The sequence below is a fragment of the Prionailurus bengalensis genome, chromosome C1 (assembly GCF_016509475.1).
Source record: "Prionailurus bengalensis isolate Pbe53 chromosome C1, Fcat_Pben_1.1_paternal_pri, whole genome shotgun sequence".
Taxonomy (NCBI): Eukaryota; Metazoa; Chordata; class Mammalia; order Carnivora; family Felidae; genus Prionailurus; species Prionailurus bengalensis.
In genome coordinates, this window is record NC_057345.1 from 169,698,394 (window position 1) to 169,716,630 (window position 18,237).

At 36.4% G+C, this 18,237-nt stretch overlaps 1 protein-coding gene across 1 annotated transcript in view; it reads left to right on the forward strand.

The window, feature by feature from the left end:
* UBE2E3 (ubiquitin conjugating enzyme E2 E3) overlaps positions 1-17,459 on the forward strand; it is a 92,999-nt gene extending 75,540 nt beyond the window's left edge. The window contains 4 exon segments of the mRNA XM_043577205.1: positions 11,181-11,262; positions 11,264-11,314; positions 14,681-14,828; positions 16,821-17,459. Of these exon segments, the coding sequence (XP_043433140.1) occupies positions 11,181-11,262; positions 11,264-11,314; positions 14,681-14,828; positions 16,821-16,918 (379 nt within the window). The 3' untranslated portion in view covers positions 16,919-17,459.
* The last annotated feature ends 778 nt before the right edge of the window (positions 17,460-18,237 follow it).

The following is an 18,237-nucleotide window of genomic DNA, read 5'->3' on the forward strand; positions in this document are numbered from 1 at the left end:
TCCAGCCTGCCATCTTCACCTGGATTACCACAGTAGTCCACCCACAGCCCCTCTGGCCCTCTTCCAGACTGTTCTCCACACAGCAATCTGAGGAAGTTTTCCAAAATGTGAATATTAGTATGACCCACTCCCATGCTTAAAATGTTTATTGGCTTTCTGTTGCTTTTAGGGTAAAGCCAGATACCTTTCATATAGCCTGACAAGGTTGCATGGACATTTGTTACTACTTCCCTCTTTAGTTCATCTTTTATTGCACTCTCCCCTGTTCTCTTTGTTTCTAACCATCTTGGGTTTATTTCTAGTCCCTGCTACGCAACCTTGCTCCTTACTGCCTCAGGGCATTTGCATTTGCATTTGCTATTCAGTCTTCCCCAGCTCTTCCCTTTTGCCTTCTAGTAAACACCATTAGGTGTTTCAAATATTATCTCAAGCATTGCTTCCTTTGTGAAACTTCCCTGATCTTCCTAACTAGGTCACATTCCCCTGACACTGAGCAAGGTATAACTCTCCTTTGTAGCAAATTTTCTATTTTATTTGTGTGTGTGTGTGTGTGTGTGTGTGCGCGCGCGTGTGTGTGCGCGCGCGTTTCTTTGATTAATATCTTATCCCCAGCTAGATGGTAATCCCCATGAAGGCACTGGCCATTGTGTCTTTAGTTTCCAGTGTAGGTGCTCAGCACAAAATAGTAGACACTTAAATCTTTAGTGAATGAATGAATTTATTTCTATTTTCTCCATTGCATCTTCTGTAGAAAGTATACAAAGTACTGTAATTTGATATTGTAAAATCTCAGAGACATTTTTCAGATTCACAGTGAATTCATATGCTCAACAAGGCACAGTATGGGTTAATAAGCAGTAAGTACCATCATTTTTCACCAGACTTCACAGATCTTATGTTTACTGGAAAGAGGTCATTCTGGGGGAGGGGATAGGAAGATAATAAGATAATGGTGAACTGCTTAGCAGAAAGCTAGACCAGTCTTTTTAGTTAGTAGAATTATTTCCTTGTATTGTTTCCTAAGCCATCTCCCCTCTTCCATTGTTTTGTATCTCTCCCTAGTAAGTTGTGAACTTCTAATTACGCTCAACCTAGAGAAATAGGGCTATTTCCAGAGCACTCAGGAATAGCACCTGTTGACTTAAATTGCCCAAAGTTTGGAAAGAAATAGATGTGGTTAAGCTTGCATTTGTTCTCTAGATATACTTGCTGTGTTTGCCTTCCTACTAACCCGGAGACTTCAGGGGAAGCTTCTTAACTGCTCTGAGCCTTGGCTTTCTCATTTTTGAAGCTGGGATAGTTACAGTGTCTATCTCATAGTATTACTGTGAGGAGTAAATGAGATACATAACATTTAACATAGTGACTCCTGGCAACATACAAGTGTTCAGTCAGTGCGGGTAGTTGCTGTTGTTGCTGAAGCTGCTATCACAGCACATGTTTTTCCCAATACAAAGGTTGCTTCGATTTCCAGTCTAGTTCACACATGTCCATTTAGTATTTGAGGTACTTTAATGTAGTTAAATTTCTTCTTCATGCTAGAGATACTCCAAAGCCGTGACCACTATTGATAATCTTGTTAAAGTGAACTCATTGATAATTTAAGATTATCTTTGTTCCCCTTCCTGCAGCTGAAAGGTAATAGAGTACCTGGGAGGGGGAAGAAGGATGATGGGTGTTTGAATTAGCAGTTTGTAGCGGAGGATAGGTATTCTTGGTGGCCTTCAAAAGTTATGGGGGAAGTGGTTTAAATTGACTTTTGTGAGCCAACATTGAAACCACCATTTATATTACCACAGTTAAAATGTGTTCAAGTTCCTAAGTACCTGATTTTAAAACAAAATTTTGGAAAGCATCCTTTTGTAGGTTGGAAACTTTTTAATAGACCAACACTTAAATACTTTCTACTTCTTGCTTTAATATAGAAACATCTACTTCATCTAAACTTTATGTGTATTTTTTAAATTAATAAACTTTATTTTTAGGGGTTCCTGTGTGGCTCAGTCAGTTAAACGTCTCTTTTTTTTCTTTAAATTTTCTTTAGTTTTGAGAGAGAGTGTGCAAGGGAAGGAGGGGGGCGGGGAGAGAATCCCAAGCAAGTTCCGCACTGTGTCAGCACAGAGCCTGATGTGGGGCTCCGACTCACAAACCGCGAGATCATGACCTGACTCGAAGTCGGACAGGTAACCAACTGGGCCACCCAGGCTCTTCAAACGTCCGACTCTTTATTTCAGCTTAGGTCATGATCTTGCAGTCATGAGATGGCACCCCGCATCTGTCTTTGTGTTGATCATGCAGAGCCTGCTTAGAATTCTCTTTCCCTCTCTCTCTGCCCCACCCCTGATCTCTCTCAAAATCAAGAAACAAACATTTAAAAAATAAACTATTTTTACTAGCAGTTTCAGTTTCATAGCAGAATTGAGCAGAAAGTACAGAGTTCCCATATACCCACTGTCCCCACATGCACAGCCTCCCCACTACCGTTCCACAGTGACATGTTTCTTACAGTTGATGAACCTATATTTGCTGCATCATTAATCAAAGTTGATAGTTTGCGTTAGGTTTCACTTCTTGGTGTTCTTCGTTCTATGGGTTTTGACAAATGTGTAATGACCATTGTAGTATCATGGTATCATAGTTATATTGTCCTAAAGATCTCTTCTCTGCCTGTTCATCCTTCCCTCCCCACTAAGCCCTAGCAAGTACTGATCTTTTTACTGTCTTTATAGTTTTGCCTTTTCCAGGGTGTCATATAGTTGGCAATCATACATTATGTCCTTTTCACATTGGCTTCTTCCACTTAGTAATATGCATTTAAGTTTTCTTCATGTCTTTTTATGGCTTGATAGTTCATTTCTTTGGAGCCTTGGATGATGCTCCATCATCTGGATGAACCACAGTTTATCCATTCACCTTGTTGGGTCGTTATGAATAAAGCTACTGTAAACATCTGTGTGCAGGTGTTGTGTGGACCTAAGTTTTCAATTCATTAAACACCAAGGAACACAATTGCTGGATTGCATAGTAAGAATATGTTTAGTTTTTCAGAAACTGTCAAACTGTCTGCCAAAATGGCTGTACCATTTTGCATTTCTACCATCAGTGAATGAGAGTTCCTGTTGTTCCACATCCTTGCAAGGAATATATTGTCAGTGTTTTAGATTTGGGCCATTCTAATAGGTGTATAGTGTTACCTCATTGTTGGTTTAATTTGCAGTTCTCTCATGACATGTATCTAACACCATAGATTAGGTGGCTTTTTTTTTAAGTTATTTATTTTGAAAGAGAGAGCAGGGTAGGGGCAGAGGGAGAGGGAGAGACAATCCCAAGCAGACTCCATGCTCAGTGCAGAGCCCAACACGGAGATCCATGTCACAAACTGTAAAATTTCGACCTGAGCCGGAATCAAGAGTCAGGTGCCTAACTGACTGAGTCACCCAGCTGCTCCTAGACTGGGTGGATTATAAGAACAGAAATTTATTTCTTAACGTTCTGGAGGCTGGGAAGTCCAAAATTTGGTGTCTGGTGAGTACCTGCTTCCAGATGCATAGATAGTGTCTTCTTGTTGTGTCCTTCCATAGCATAAGGGGCAAGGGAGCTCTGGGGTTCTAATTTCATTTAAGAAGGGCACGTGCTCATAACCTAATAACTTCTTGATAGCCTCCCTCCTAATACCAACACTGAAGGTTAGGATTTCAACCTGACTTTTGATGATACACAAACATTCAGTCCATAACAACATATGATATTGAACATCTTTTCATAAATTCATTTGCCATCTGTGTATCTCCTTTGGTGAAGGGTCTGTGGAGGTCTTTTGCCCATTTTTTAAATTGTGTTATTCATTTTTTTATTGTTGAGTTTTAGGAGTTCTTTGTATATCTTGGATAACAGTCTTTTATCAGATGTGTCTTTAGCATATATTTTTCCCCCAGTTTTTGGCTTCTATTTTCATTCTCTTGACATTGTCTTTTGCAGTGCAGAAGGTTTTAATTTTAATGAAGTCCCAACTTTCAGTTATTTCTTTCATGGACTGTGCCTTTGCTGTTGTCTCTAAAAAGATATTGCCACACCTAAAGTCACCAAGGTTTTTTCCCATGTTATTTTCTAGGAGTTTTTATAGTTTTACATTTTAGAGTAATTCTTTGATCCATTTTGAGTTAATGTTTGTGAAGGATATAAGGTCTGTGTCTAAATTTTATTTTTTTTTTACCTGTGGATGTCCAGTTGTTCCAGCACCATTTTTTTGAGGAGACTGTCTTTATCTTAGCTCCATTCTATTTCCTTTGTCAGAGGTCACTTGACTCTATGTGGGTCTATTTCTGGGCTCTCTCTTCTCTTCTATTGATCTGTTTTTCTGTTCTTTTGTCAATACCACATTGACTTGATTACTGTTGCTTTTATAGTAAGTCTTGAAGTTGGGTAGTGTCTGACATGGTTCTCTTTCAGGATTGTGTCAGCTCTTCTGTTGCCTCTCCATATATAAACTTTATAAATCAGTTTGTGGATATCCACAAAATAACTTAGGGGGATTTTGAGTAGGATTGGATTGATCACATAGGTCAAGTTGGGAAGAACTGACATCTTGACATTTGAGTCTTCTTATGCATGAACATAGAGTATCTCTCCTTGTATTTAGTTCCTTTTTAGTTTTATTTATATTTTTAATAGATTTCAGTGAGGGTGGATAAGTCGTTATGCCAATATGGCGTCTTTAATTCAAGGTCTTTCATTATGTAACCCATGCTTCAGTAGAAACTTTGTATTAGTAAGATTTTTTTTTTTCATTTTAAATGCATCCTGCACGCATAGAAATGTTCATTTTAGCATTTTAATTATTTAAAATGGAACATTTCACCGTTACACCACAGTTTTCATAGTTCTGTCAAGTCTTGGCTTAAGTCATTGTTATGTCCTTTTCTCTTTGAATTAGTTCAGCTCAAGGTAGAACTTCCTGCCTTCGGGATAGAAAGCATATGGAATCTTGGCATTTAGTTTGGTAGGGGTTAAAAGGTTGTGTGTGTGGAAAGCATTGTGTTAAAAAAATGCATTTTTGTAAAATGAGTCTATTATTAAATTGAGCATTTGAAACATTGTATTGGGAATTATTCCAGTGCTGGAAAAAGACAGTGTTAATGACCCTTGCAGTAACAGTAATTGTTGAATTAATATTCAAGCAATGAGAAAATAAATTTTGCTGAGATATCTGTCCTCATGCTGCTAATGTTTAAAATTATATCACTTGTTAACAGTAAGAGCAGCTAGTAACAAAAATTTTAGGCTAAGTTTGTCACTCAATCTAAACTTTCTCCATGCTTTTTACTCTTGTTGTTTTGTGTAGAATGTATACTAACTTATGGGAAATACGGTATTTAAAAGGAGAGATGGATGTTTGTAGGGGGAAAAAAGCAATAGAATAAAGGTACTTCTCATTTTCGTAATAACATTTAAACAAAAATTGAGCTCTCATTATGGAATTTAACAGTCTTTTCTGTTGTTTTTTTGGTATTTGTGCATAGTGAGGTGTCAGTGAACAATTTTGTTTCTGTTTTCTCATAATTTGACTCAGAACTGGAATAAATTTTACTTTGCTGTTATCACTGAAGTAAATAAATGAACCTTCTTTACGGAGGGAGGTAAGGTGAGAAAACATTCCCTTTCCCTTCATTCTCCTCCTTCTCCTTCCCCCTGCTATTAAACTTTTTGAGATCTCCCTTCTCACCTTGGGCAAATCCCATAGCTCTTCAGTCACTTTGAGTTGCCAAAATACTTCTAACTTTTAAGGCATAAAAGTACCATCCACTGAAAGAAGCCTAATCTACATCTTATAACCTCATGGAGCTTACATTATGATGAGAGAGACAGTAAGATAAAGTTAGAGAGTGATAAATTATATGGAGAAGAAAATATGAATAATAAAATATGTGGAGATGATGTATGACATTTTTAGATAGAGTGGCCAGGAAAGGCCTCACTGAGAAGGTGACTTTGCAATCAGGACCTGCAGAAAGTGATGAATCCAAACCATGTTGCCATCTTGAAGAAGAACATTCTAGGCAGAGATACATCTGTGCAGAAGCCCTGAGGTGGAACTGTACATTGTGTGTTGGAGAAACAGGTTGTTAGAGCCAGTTGAACAAGGAAGAGAGAAACAGATAAGAAGGATGATGGTGATAATGGTGGCAGCAAATTATACAGTGCCTTGTAGGTCAGAAGGCTTTGATCTTAACACAGAACAGGAGGGTGGTAAGCCTTTGGAAAGTTTTGACTAGAATTACATGATCTGACTTACTTTCTGCCTGTTGCCTTGCCGGCTTGTCTTTTGCAAATAGACTACCATGGTGGGAGTGGGGCCAAAGGTGGAAGCAGAGAGGCTATTGTAACTAGCCAGGAGGGGATTCTGGTATTTTGAATCAGGGTCAGGTAGAATTTTGGGTTTGTTTTGAAGATAAAATCAATAGAATTTGCTGATATACTGGATACGAGGTAAAGTGTTGTTAAAGAAGAGGTCTTTGCTTTCGCCACGAGGAACTAGAAGAATGGAGTTGGCATTTAACTGAAATAGGGAGGATTGTAGGAGGAGTTAGAACATGAACTCATTTTGGGACATGTTAAATATGAGGCAGTTTTCAAAATTATTAGATTCAAAATATTATAAAGACTGTTTAGTAAGCATTTCAATGTGTAGTTCTGAAATTCAGCATAAGAACATAGGCTGGAGATACAGATTTGGAAATTAAGAGCCTACTGGTGCTTTTGGAAGCCATAAAATTGCATGAGATCAACAAAAGGGTAGATAGAGAAGAAAAGACAGGTCCAGGAACTGAGTTCTGAAGGACTGACTCTATTTATAGAGTAGGGAGATAAGGAATAGCACTAGTAGTTGAGAAGAAGGGACCAGGAGAGTTAGGAGGAAGACCAGTATGTTATTCTAGTAACAAAACAGAAGTTTATATCCAGTAGAAAAAAATGATCGAATGTGTCAACATGTTGCTGGGGCAGTCAAATAAGATGAGTATTGAGAAATGAGCATTAGGTCTAGTGATGAGGTCACTGGTGACCTTTGATAAGTGCTGTTTCAGTGTAGTGATAAGGAGTAAAAAGCCTGTTAAGAGATCTTTGAGATGGGAGCTGGGAGCTGGGAGGGGTAGAGTAATAGAGGTTTATTTTTTTTATTTTTATTTTTTTTAATTTTTTTTTTTCAACGTTTATTTTTATTTTTGGGACAGAGAGAGACAGAGCATGAACGGGGGAGGGGCAGAGAGAGAGGGAGACACAGAATCGGAAACAGGCTCCAGGCTCTGAGCCATCAGCCCAGAGCCTGACGCGGGGCTCGAACTCACGGACCGCGAGATCGTGACCTGGCTGAAGTCGGACACTTAACCGACTGCGCCACCCAGGCGCCCCGAGGTTTATTTTTTAATAAAGATTGGGGAAATGTTATCATGATATTCTTGTGAACATCATTCCCCAGAGAGGGAAACACAAATGATCTAGAATGGCATGTGGAACTACTGGAATGTTACCCTTGTGTAAAACAGAGAGAATGGAACTAACTAGTGAAAAGGTATGAATAGCACCTGTCTTGAGATTGTCAGCATTTATCACTCATTTTCTCCTCAGCTGTGAAGCCTCAGTGGCAGACCGGAAGGCAGCCTGTAAAAAATGCTTTGCTTGAATTTGGGTGGAGCCAGTTCTTGTATCCAACACCTTCCTCCCCCCACCCCCACTAAGAATGTCTTGATTTGCAGGTGGCACCTTCTAAGAAGGCAAAGGGTGTCCTTATTCCAAATAAGGCAGCCAGCACTAGGGCTGGATTTTAGCCATTGCTTGCCTTAGGCTCAGTATTCTTAGAGCATTAAAGGAATCATACTACCATAAGCTTTGGCCTTGCCCAGTCTTCTCTAAGACAACAAGGGAAGTCACATTTAATATTCTGCTGTAATAAACATTTCCTTTGCCCTGGGACAAAACAGTATAAGTGAGAAGAAAGCAAATTTAAGAACCAATACGAGTTTGGTGTAGGAATCCCAGCTCTTACTGCCAACTGGCAGAGGGGGTTTAAGATGTACCATTTACTTTCTGTGTCTTGGTTTTTTCTTTTTTTTTTTTTTCTTTCTTTTTTTTTTTTCTAAATTTTTTTTTCAACGTTTATTTTTATTTTTGGGACAGAGAGAGACAGAGCATGAACGGGGGAGGGGCAGAGAGAGAGGGAGCGCCACCTAGGCGCCCCTGTCTTGGTTTTTTCAAGTATAAAGAGATGGGATTGGCTTCAACCAGATTCTTTTCAGTCTGAAATTCTGTGATTCATTAAAAAGTATAGTAACCCCACTTCAACTTCTTTGTATTCTCTGAAGCATAACATAGTTTCTACTAAGAACTAAGAAATATTACTGAGGAACTTTGTATTATGGTTTGTTTTTTAATTATTGTTTTTGTTTTTTAGTTTTTTGGATAACAGCTCCCTTTGGGTTCTTACACAAATAGATATTAGCAAAATTTGACCGGAAATTAAATTAGAAATATAATACAGCACACTGTTGAAGACAATACAGACTAGTTCACAGACTTTGTCCAAGTTCTTTCTGAGTCATTTTGTGACTGTGGGACATATGGAAAGTTGTTTAACTCTCAGAACCTTTGTTTCTCATCTAAAAATAGTAATGTACTAATAGTACCTACTTCATAGATTTGTAAGGAGAATTAAATGAGTTATGCTGTGATGCTTTGAACAATGCCTGGCTTGCAATACGGATGGAGTAAATCTTAACTAATGTTGTTATTATTATTATTATTATGACGACTACTACTATTATTAACATTACCAGTGTGTGACATGTATAGTTTAGAATCATTTTAGTGAAGCAGCTCTACCATAAAAGTTTCTGACACTATAATTTCATTTTATGATGATTACCTTAAGCCACCAAGGGAAAAATTAACTTGGAAAAGGAAATGCTGTTGAATCAGGTTAAACCCTTTTTTGTTTGTTTACAAATTTAGTGCTCAATATTATGTTTTTAGTTACAATGAAAATTCACTTAGGGAATATACTTGATTCTCAAATGATGACAGGACAGTGAGCCATTACTGTAATTAGTTTCAGTTGCTGTGTACACTTAAGACGTATAAAACAGTATTTATGTTAAAAAATATTTTTCCCTCAATGGGCCAAAATAGTGAGATTTTATTGTTCATGCACCTGCCTTAAATATAGGTTTTTAAAGCATGCTGCAAATATTATGATTATACCATCAAGTTTTCTACATCCTTTCTGTATGGACTATTTTTTAGAGCATAGGTTTGATTTGATAGCATCACTTACCTGATGTTTACAGTTCAGTTTGTTTTACAGAATTAATAATACACAGTATTTTGACTATACCTGAAAGTCCTATTATAATTAATACAATAGGTTGATTATCAAGTGGTTGATTTATCAATGCTGGTTTGCCCTTATTTTAAATCAAACATGCAGATCATTTATAAACTAATAGGTCAGTTTAAAAGAAGAAATGCCCTAGATGTATTGTACATTAGTTCACAAGTGAAGATAATTTATGATGTAAAGGTTAGGGGAAAATGGAAGTCTATAAGGTAAATTTGAAGAGAATTTAAGGAATATTGGGTATGCCTTACCAGCAAATAATTGTGAGTTTAGATTTTATTTGAATTATCTTTCTTGTTTGCATTTTATAAATGAAATGATGTTGTTGAGCATAATGCAGTGTGCCTGGGAATTAGTAGCATCGAGCATTCAGACTTTGCTTTTTTAACATTCCCTAAATGTGGGACTAAAAGGAACCAGGGCTTCTTGAGGAAATGGCTGATTCCAAGCCTGGGATCCTGGAACAGTTTTGTGCCGTGTTATGCCGTGAAAGTAAGGAAATGTTTATAAAAATACAGCAACTTCTCACAAGAATAGAGGGGCCATTTTGAAGGGGCACCCAGTAGCCAAATTTGGGATAATTTGAGCATCAAAACAATTAAAGGCAGTAATGAATTATATAAATCATTAAGAAAAAAAAAAAAAGAGAATCCATGAGACCATGTGAATAATACACACATTCATACAAATGGGAGAAGAGAGGAATCAAGGGCCAGCTGGTAAATGTAGAGTCAATGCTGAAGTTGGAAAATTATGATTTTTATCACCATCATAGTAAAGTTTAGTTCAGTCAGGAATCACAAATGGATGTTAAATGTAGGGGAGAAATTTGGTTGAAGAGCAAAGGTTGCTTATTGTAGGAAAAATATAGTAAGCATTAGGAAAATCAGATATCACTTGAGCCAGGTAATGAAAATTAACAACACCGGTTAGGGACAGGTGAATGAATACCTTGGTACTCTGAGAACACATCACTTCTGCACTGTTGTGGCCAGGAATGCCCTGTCTGCATCTAACCATGAAACATCAGATAACTCCCAAAAGATGAGCATGCTATTGAAAGAAGTAGGAGATGATGGGGAAGGAGGATGACTGTATTCATTAACAAAAATGTTAATGTTATGAAAGTCAAGGCCAAAAAGTTCCATGTTAAAGGAAACTAAAGACACAGGCCATAGATGATCTTAAGAGTAGATTCTGTATCTGGACGAGAATTAAATCTTTTTAAAAGGCATTATTATTGGGTCAGTTGACAACATTATTTTGCAGGTAATTGGTTACAGTGTTTTTTTTTTTTTTTTTTAATTTACAGAAATTGTGGCTGTACTCTGATTATATTGGAGGGTAATATAGGAAATGTGAAAACTTAAGTATTTATGAGGAAAGGGCCAGATACATTCAGCTTACTCTAAAATAGCTCAGAAAATAAAGCCTTGGGTGTCAGTGTGTATGTGCACATACATACATACATACATACAGAGAGAGGGAAACAGAGAGGGTGTGGGAGGGAGGGAGAAGATGAAAAAGCTAGTGGGGTACAATGCTAACAGGTAGTTTCTGGGTTAAGTTATACAGGTGTTCTTTGGTTTTGCAGTTTTTCTGGAAATTTGAAATGTTTGCAAATAAGTTTATACATATATGTATACACACATTGGGATTTAGTTCTTTTACTTTTCATATTTATCGCTTATTGCTCTAGGTTGCTAATTTACCTTTAATACTTAATTGGTTTAAGATGTTAACATTTATTGCTTATAGATATACACATTGATTTTTAATTTCTTTTAAATAGTGCTGGGCCTAAAGGAGATAACATTTATGAATGGAGATCGACTATACTTGGTCCACCAGGTTCTGTATATGAAGGTGGTGTGTTTTTTTCTGGATATCACTTTTTCATCCGATTATCCATTTAAGCCACCAAAGGTAAGAACCTACAAGTCCATTCTTTAATCTTTAGCCTTCTCTAAAATTCTAGAGGTTAAATATGTACTGATGTAATCATTTTCATGGCATTGCTTTTCATGAATTGATATGGAAACTCTCTTATAACCAAGAATTTTGAAACTGACAGAAATTGCTTTCTGCCTTATACAGATAACTTTATAGTCAGCAGAAAGAGTTTGTTAATTGTAAATAAAAATATGCCACTTTGCACACCAATAAAGGAGATAAATTTTAGATTTATGTTATAAGGGAAAATATCCTAAGAAGCTTCCTGGAGATACCTGTCGGGATTAAAAGTAAAGCTGTTTGACAACTTGCAGAAATAAGAAATAAGTTGAATTTTGTGCTCAATACCATCTCTTCACAGCAAAACTAGAAAACCGCAGCAAAGAAGAAGGAAACTATTATTCAAAAAGCTTGCTTTGTGCCCTCTGTAGTTAGGATGTAGTAATGAGAATGAGGGTGGGCTGGGTGGCGTAAGCCTTAGTTGTCTCTCAGTATGAATTTAGATGGGTAACACAAGGGTTGAGTTGTGCCTGGGCAATTATTTTTCAAGTCTTAAATGTAACAGTTACCTGAATGGTTTCCTCCTCTTCTCATTATAAAATGGTCAAGAGCCAGCAGGTAAAAACTGCCAATATTAAGCCTGAACATAATTATGGTCTAGTTACAGAGACTTCTGACATGTCAGGGAAAAGTATATTGTTATCAGGCCTTTAACTATGATGAAATGTTTTTCTTTTCAACATAGTTTCTTATGTCCCCTACACTATTTAAAACACATGTAGCAATTTAATGCTTGTGTGCACATGCATGCTTGGTGAGGGTGGGAGAAGAGAGAGAGTAAAAATTAAGGATTTTTTTAATTTAAACCCAGGGTTATTTCTCCATTATCTAATAATGTAACAACAGTTCCACCTAGTGGTATCTACCTTAAAGTACAGACACCAAGGTTCCCTATCACCTAGAGGTATTTGCTATCTACTGGAATTACCAGTGTTTTGAATACTATACTATCTCATCTGAATTTAAGATCTGTAAATGATTGTCTTATTTAATGTTCCCAAGTATGTAGAGTATGTCTTGCTAGATCAAATAAAGGAACAAAGCCCCCATGTTAATAATACTACAAATTGTATTCGCATTCAGAATGATACATGTTAAATGCTGGTATATCATTAACTGCTCAATTTGCATTCAGTGGTTAAGTTTTCTGTATTACAGAAAACAAAACCTTAGCAAAATAGCTCATGGCTGTATTTATAAATAGTGATACTTCTACATGCCTCATTTTTCTTGAAATTGGTTTTTATATGGTAGCAAAATTAGCAGAAAAAAGTTTGCAAGGTTTATTTTCTACAAAACTATATTTGTATATCAGGGAAAGGAAAAGAGGTCTATTTTTCTTTTTCTAACAGGTTTCAAACTATAGTTCTGTATATGATTTATCAATTGTTTTGGTTAATATAGTGGTTATGTTTTATTTTAGCATGTTACTTTTTTTTGCTGAAGTCTCAGTATTTTAATTTTCTAACCTTTCCATGTTGATTCATTTTTCTTGCCTGAGATATCTTACACAGTATTATGAAGCATTATTTGGATCTGTAGTTGGACAAGTGAAAAAGAAATAATACCTCTGCTCTTATCTTGGTGTTAGGTACAATTATTTCTATACAGTTCTGATTATTTTTGAAGTTCAGATAAAGTATTGAACTTCTACGGAATAGTACAATTATCTTCTGTTCACTGATTATTAATAGCTGAAAGGATTCAAAGTTATTTATTGCATCATGTTTGTAAACTACACATATCTATTGAATAGTCAGCTGTCAATGATCTAAACATATTATTCCCATATTCGAGAACAGAATTGTCTGATAGAAATACAATGCAAGCTACATGTGTAGTTTTAAATACTCGACAAGCTGCATTAAAAAAGATAGAGGGACGCCTGGGTTGCTCAGTTGATTGAGCATCTGACTCTTTGTTTTGGCTCAGGTCATAGTCCTGGGGTCCCGGGGTCCTGGGGTCCCGGGGTCCCGGGGTCCTGGGATTGGGTCCTGCTGAGCCATGCTCATTGTGGAGCCTGCTTAAGATACTCTCTCCCTCCCTCTGCCCCTCTTCCCTGCTCACGCCCACTCTCTCCAAAATTAAAAAAAAAAAGTAGAGAGTGAAATTAATCTTAATAACATTTAACCCAGTATACCAAAGATACTGTCATTTGAACATGAAATCAATGTAACAGTATTGTTAATGCGATGTTTTACATTCTCTTTTTGGTACTGTCTTTGAAATCCGATCTGGTATGTATGGTACATTTTTAGCCCACTTCAACTAGCCCACATTTTAAGATCTATATAACTAGTATGTGTACTTTATTAGACAGGTTCTAGAAGTACAGTCTCTTCCTTCTCCCTTACTAGACCACTGTTGTCTTTCTTGTTTTTAATTAATTATGCACCATTATCAGAAATACACTTTTGAGGGCTTTTAATATTTTCTTTCTAGACTCCATGTGGGTGATCATAGTACGCTGCTAGTTCTAAGACATCAGGAACTGTTTTGTTTCGTTTTGTTTTTCTCTGCAACTCCAAATTAAGAATTAACCACCCTGTTAATGTTTGTGACTGTTTTTGAAACTTGCCAGTATTTATTCCTATGATTTATTCTTTTTTCATATATCTCCGAGATATATTAGTTTCCTTTATTCAGTATCTTAAGTACCTTGCTTGTTTTATTTTATTCTCTTAGTCTAATAAGACATTGAACTAGCTGGAGAAATGAAAAGCTGAAAAATAGACTGGTGATTTCATCAGCCTTCCTTTAAATCTTTGTCCAGTATTTTCTGATACATGACAGGATATTAGCAGAGTTGATATTGATCTTTTCTACTAAGAAACTGATCTAACTTTTGTCTTATGGTGAAAAAAAAAATTCTTTACCAGTTCCTTCTTTCCTTTGGCAGTAAAACACTTCTCACTTGCCATGTTTAAACAGAGGGCTGTATGTGCACGTGTGTACATGTATGTGTATATGGTACATATATGATCATAGGTACCTATAATTATTGTATCATTCATTTAGAGAAAACCATCCAAATCAGCTACTCACTTTGGTGTGAAATCAAGAAAGTTCTTGCTCTCCTGGGTAAAAGAAATGTCTTTCAACTGAATTAAATAAATAGAAACCGTTTACTTTTGATATTATTTCCACCTAGTGTTTAATTAGCTCTTCAGTCAAATTATTTTCTATTTAGTATCTGTGTTACCCTTCACTTTTGTTGGTGAGAGTTTTAGTTGGTAATAAAGCATTCATTTTCTTTGTTTTTAATGAAACTGTCCTTAGGTTACTTTCCGCACCAGAATCTATCACTGCAACATCAACAGTCAGGGAGTCATCTGTCTGGACATCCTTAAAGACAACTGGAGTCCTGCTTTGACTATTTCAAAGGTTTTGCTGTCGATTTGTTCGCTTTTGACAGATTGCAACCCTGGTAAGCAAATCTTTATTAACACATACAGTGAGGCTACAGAAACCAACGTGTTTTCTTGGTTACCTTAACTGAGTTGAGAAAGTAAGTGCTACTGCTGGAAAGATCAGCCTAAAGCATTTTGCAAGGAAATGATCAATGCCATTTCAGTTAGATAGACCAGAAGTTTCACAATAACTTTCTTGAGTTTATTAATGGCGTGCTACCTATAGTTACTTTCTTTCTGTCCTTGATGGACTTTTTCTGAATTAGTGTAGCTCTACAGGTCATATTTGCCAGGAGTAAAATAATGACTCGGACACCAGTGCATCCTTTCCTTGCTCCTTCCGTGCTGCCATGTGCTTTAAAAGCTACCAATGAGTAATGAAGAGCTTCTTGTTCTCCCTTCTTGGCTTACAGTTGGTTGTTTTAGGTGTAGTAATAGTGGATATTAATATGATGGTTGATGAGAGAGTTGGACTAGGATTATGATTATAGAAATGCAAAGTCATTAATATATAATCCATAACATTTTTAAGAAATGCATAGGGGTGCCTGGGTGGCTCAGTCCATTGAGCGTCCCACTTCGGCTCAGGTTATGATCTCACGGTCTGTGAGTTTGAGCCCCACGTCGGGCTCTGTGCTGACAACTCAGATCCTGGAGCCTGCTTCAGATTCTGTGTCTCCTTCTCTCTCTGACCCTCCCCCGTTCATGCTCTGTCTCTCTCTGTCTCAAAAATAAATAAACACTAAAAAAAAAAAGGGAAATGCATAATTGCCATGCATTAACATGTGTAGTTGACTTGAGAAAGTGACGTTTAATCCTGAGATCTTGCATATGTTATCTGTCTAACTAAGTGGTCATTTTTAAAGAAGTAGAATTACTCTTTCTAAATATTGGGCTAATCACCAAAGGCTTTTACTGTTGTCTGAAACCCAACAGTTATACATATGCCAAAGGTAGAAAAACAGGATTAAAAAGAGTGAGGCAGCTCTAAATGAGCTGATACAGAAAGCTTTCTAAGATATACTAAGTGGAAGAGCAAGGCACCGAAGAAAAGTATGTATGCATAACAGTCCTGTTCTAAATGCGTGTACGTGTGCATACTGTCCCTGGATAGAGATGCTGTTAGCAGGTGACATCGTTTGCTAGGTAGAAAAGCTTCTTGAGTAATTGGGAGTCGGGAGGGAAGAGGGCTTTACTTTTCACTGGCTTTCTTTTGGTGCACTTCAAATATTATGCTGTGTGTACATATTTACCTTTTTGAAAAACAAATTCAGAGTAGAAGTTTACAGCTCAGATTCAGTTTTTAGTTTAGAATTCTGTTTAAAACAAAATAAGTTTTCAAATGGAGATAAGGATAAGGATTTGAATCCTACTATTGCAGAATGAAGGAAACATTCTGAGTAGCACTGTGTTATAAGATTTGAGTTTTTATTTAAGAATTACATTGAAAAAAATTTTTTTAATGGTTTTTTTTTTTTTTGAGAGAGAGGGAGTGAGTGAGTGGGGGAAGGGCAGAGAGAGAGGGAGACACAGAATCTGAAGCAGGCTCCAGGTTTCAAGCTGTCAGCACAGAGCCTGATGCGGGGCTTGAATTTACGAACCACGAGATCATGACCTGAGCTGAAGTTGGATGCTTAACCCAGGCGTCCCTATAAATTTCATTTTTAAATATCCATAAGAAGGTAGAAATATAATCATCTTAGCATTACTGAATAAAATGCCAAGAGTGAAAAATAGTTTTTATATTTTATTAAAGGCATACATTTAAAATCAAATTTAGTAACTTAACATGCATTGTTTTTAGTTAAAAGGGCTTTTTAAATTTGAATATTAAAATATACAGCTGATTATGTGATGTTAAATATTTTAATTTTGAAAATTTAGCCATTATATATCTGTCGAGGTGCTGCCTTGAAAATTAGTGTTTTGATTTAATCGACTCTTAAAACTGTGACATTAAGACTCCATATATTATAATATATCTTTTAATGTTCTTTCTACTTTTTCAGCGGATCCTCTGGTTGGAAGCATAGCCACTCAGTATTTGACCAACAGAGCAGAACATGACAGGATAGCCAGACAGTGGACCAAGAGATACGCCACATAATTCACATAATTTGTATGCAGTGTGAAGGAGCAGAGGGCCTCTTCTCACTGTGCTGCAAATCTTTATAGCCTTTACAATACGGACTTCTGTGTATATGTTATACTGATTCTACTCTCTGCTTTTATCCTTTGGAGACTGGGAGCCTCCCCAAAAAGGTAAATGCTATCAAGAGTAGAACTTTGTAGCTGTAGATTAGTTATGTTTAAAACGCCTACTTGCAAGTCTTGCTTCTTTGGGATATCAAAATGTATTTTGTGATGTACTAAGGATACTGGTCCTGAAGTCTACCAAATATTATAGTGCATTTTAGCCTAATTCATTATCTGTATGAAGTTATAAAAGTAGCCGTAGATGACTAGGAATTACGTCATTTGTATTAAACCCAGATCTATTTCTGAGTATGTGGTTCATGCTGTTGTGAAAAATGTTTTACCTTTTACCTTTGTCAGTTTGTAATGAGAGGATTTCCTTTTACCCTTTGTAGCTCAGAGAGCACCTGATGTATCATCTCAAACACAATAAACATGCTCCTGAAGGCATAGTTTCCTGTCGTAATATTTTAAGTCAATCTTGTTAGAAGGTGTGTCTGAGATGATTGTTGATGAAATAAAAATGCGGATATGAAGATTGACTACTAAGGACCAGTACAAATAAATGAATTGTTAAATTGAAAACATTTGAAATCTTGTTAAATGTGTAGAGTTTTTTTTTCCCTTTAAGTACCGATGAAAGAATATAATGAGCTTAAAGATGCAACACTGGGTTTTAAACCATCGATCTCAAAACATATGAAGCTCTACTTTGATAAGAACATATTTGAGCACAAGATAATATGAAATCCTGCCTCAGGAATCTGGTATTATCTTATAGAACATTTTGTTTCCAAATTGGTGATTAACATCCACCATTGGACAATATTGTCAAATAACTAATCTGATACTGCTTCTGTGTTGGTGTATTTTTTACTTCACTTCCAATCCTGTCTAGCTTTTTTGTGGTGTATGGTGTGCATTACCATTCTTTTTGTGGCCCTTAGCCAGCAGAGCTAGAGGCAGAGTTGAACATAGAAACCATTGTCTGCCCTGAAGGTGGACTAGAACTCTGGATTAGTGTGCAGATGCGGCATTATTTCTCAATTGGAAAAAACAAAACAAAACCAATTTTAAGGGTTTTACAGATCATATAAATTCCTTCTTTTTGGTTACAATTATTAAATGTTAGATTTCTTATAGGAGTTAATTACTTTGCAATATTCAAGTTTGGTAAATAGTATAGATGTGCCTTTTTAATTTTCTTTTTTTTTTTCCTACAATAGTTGT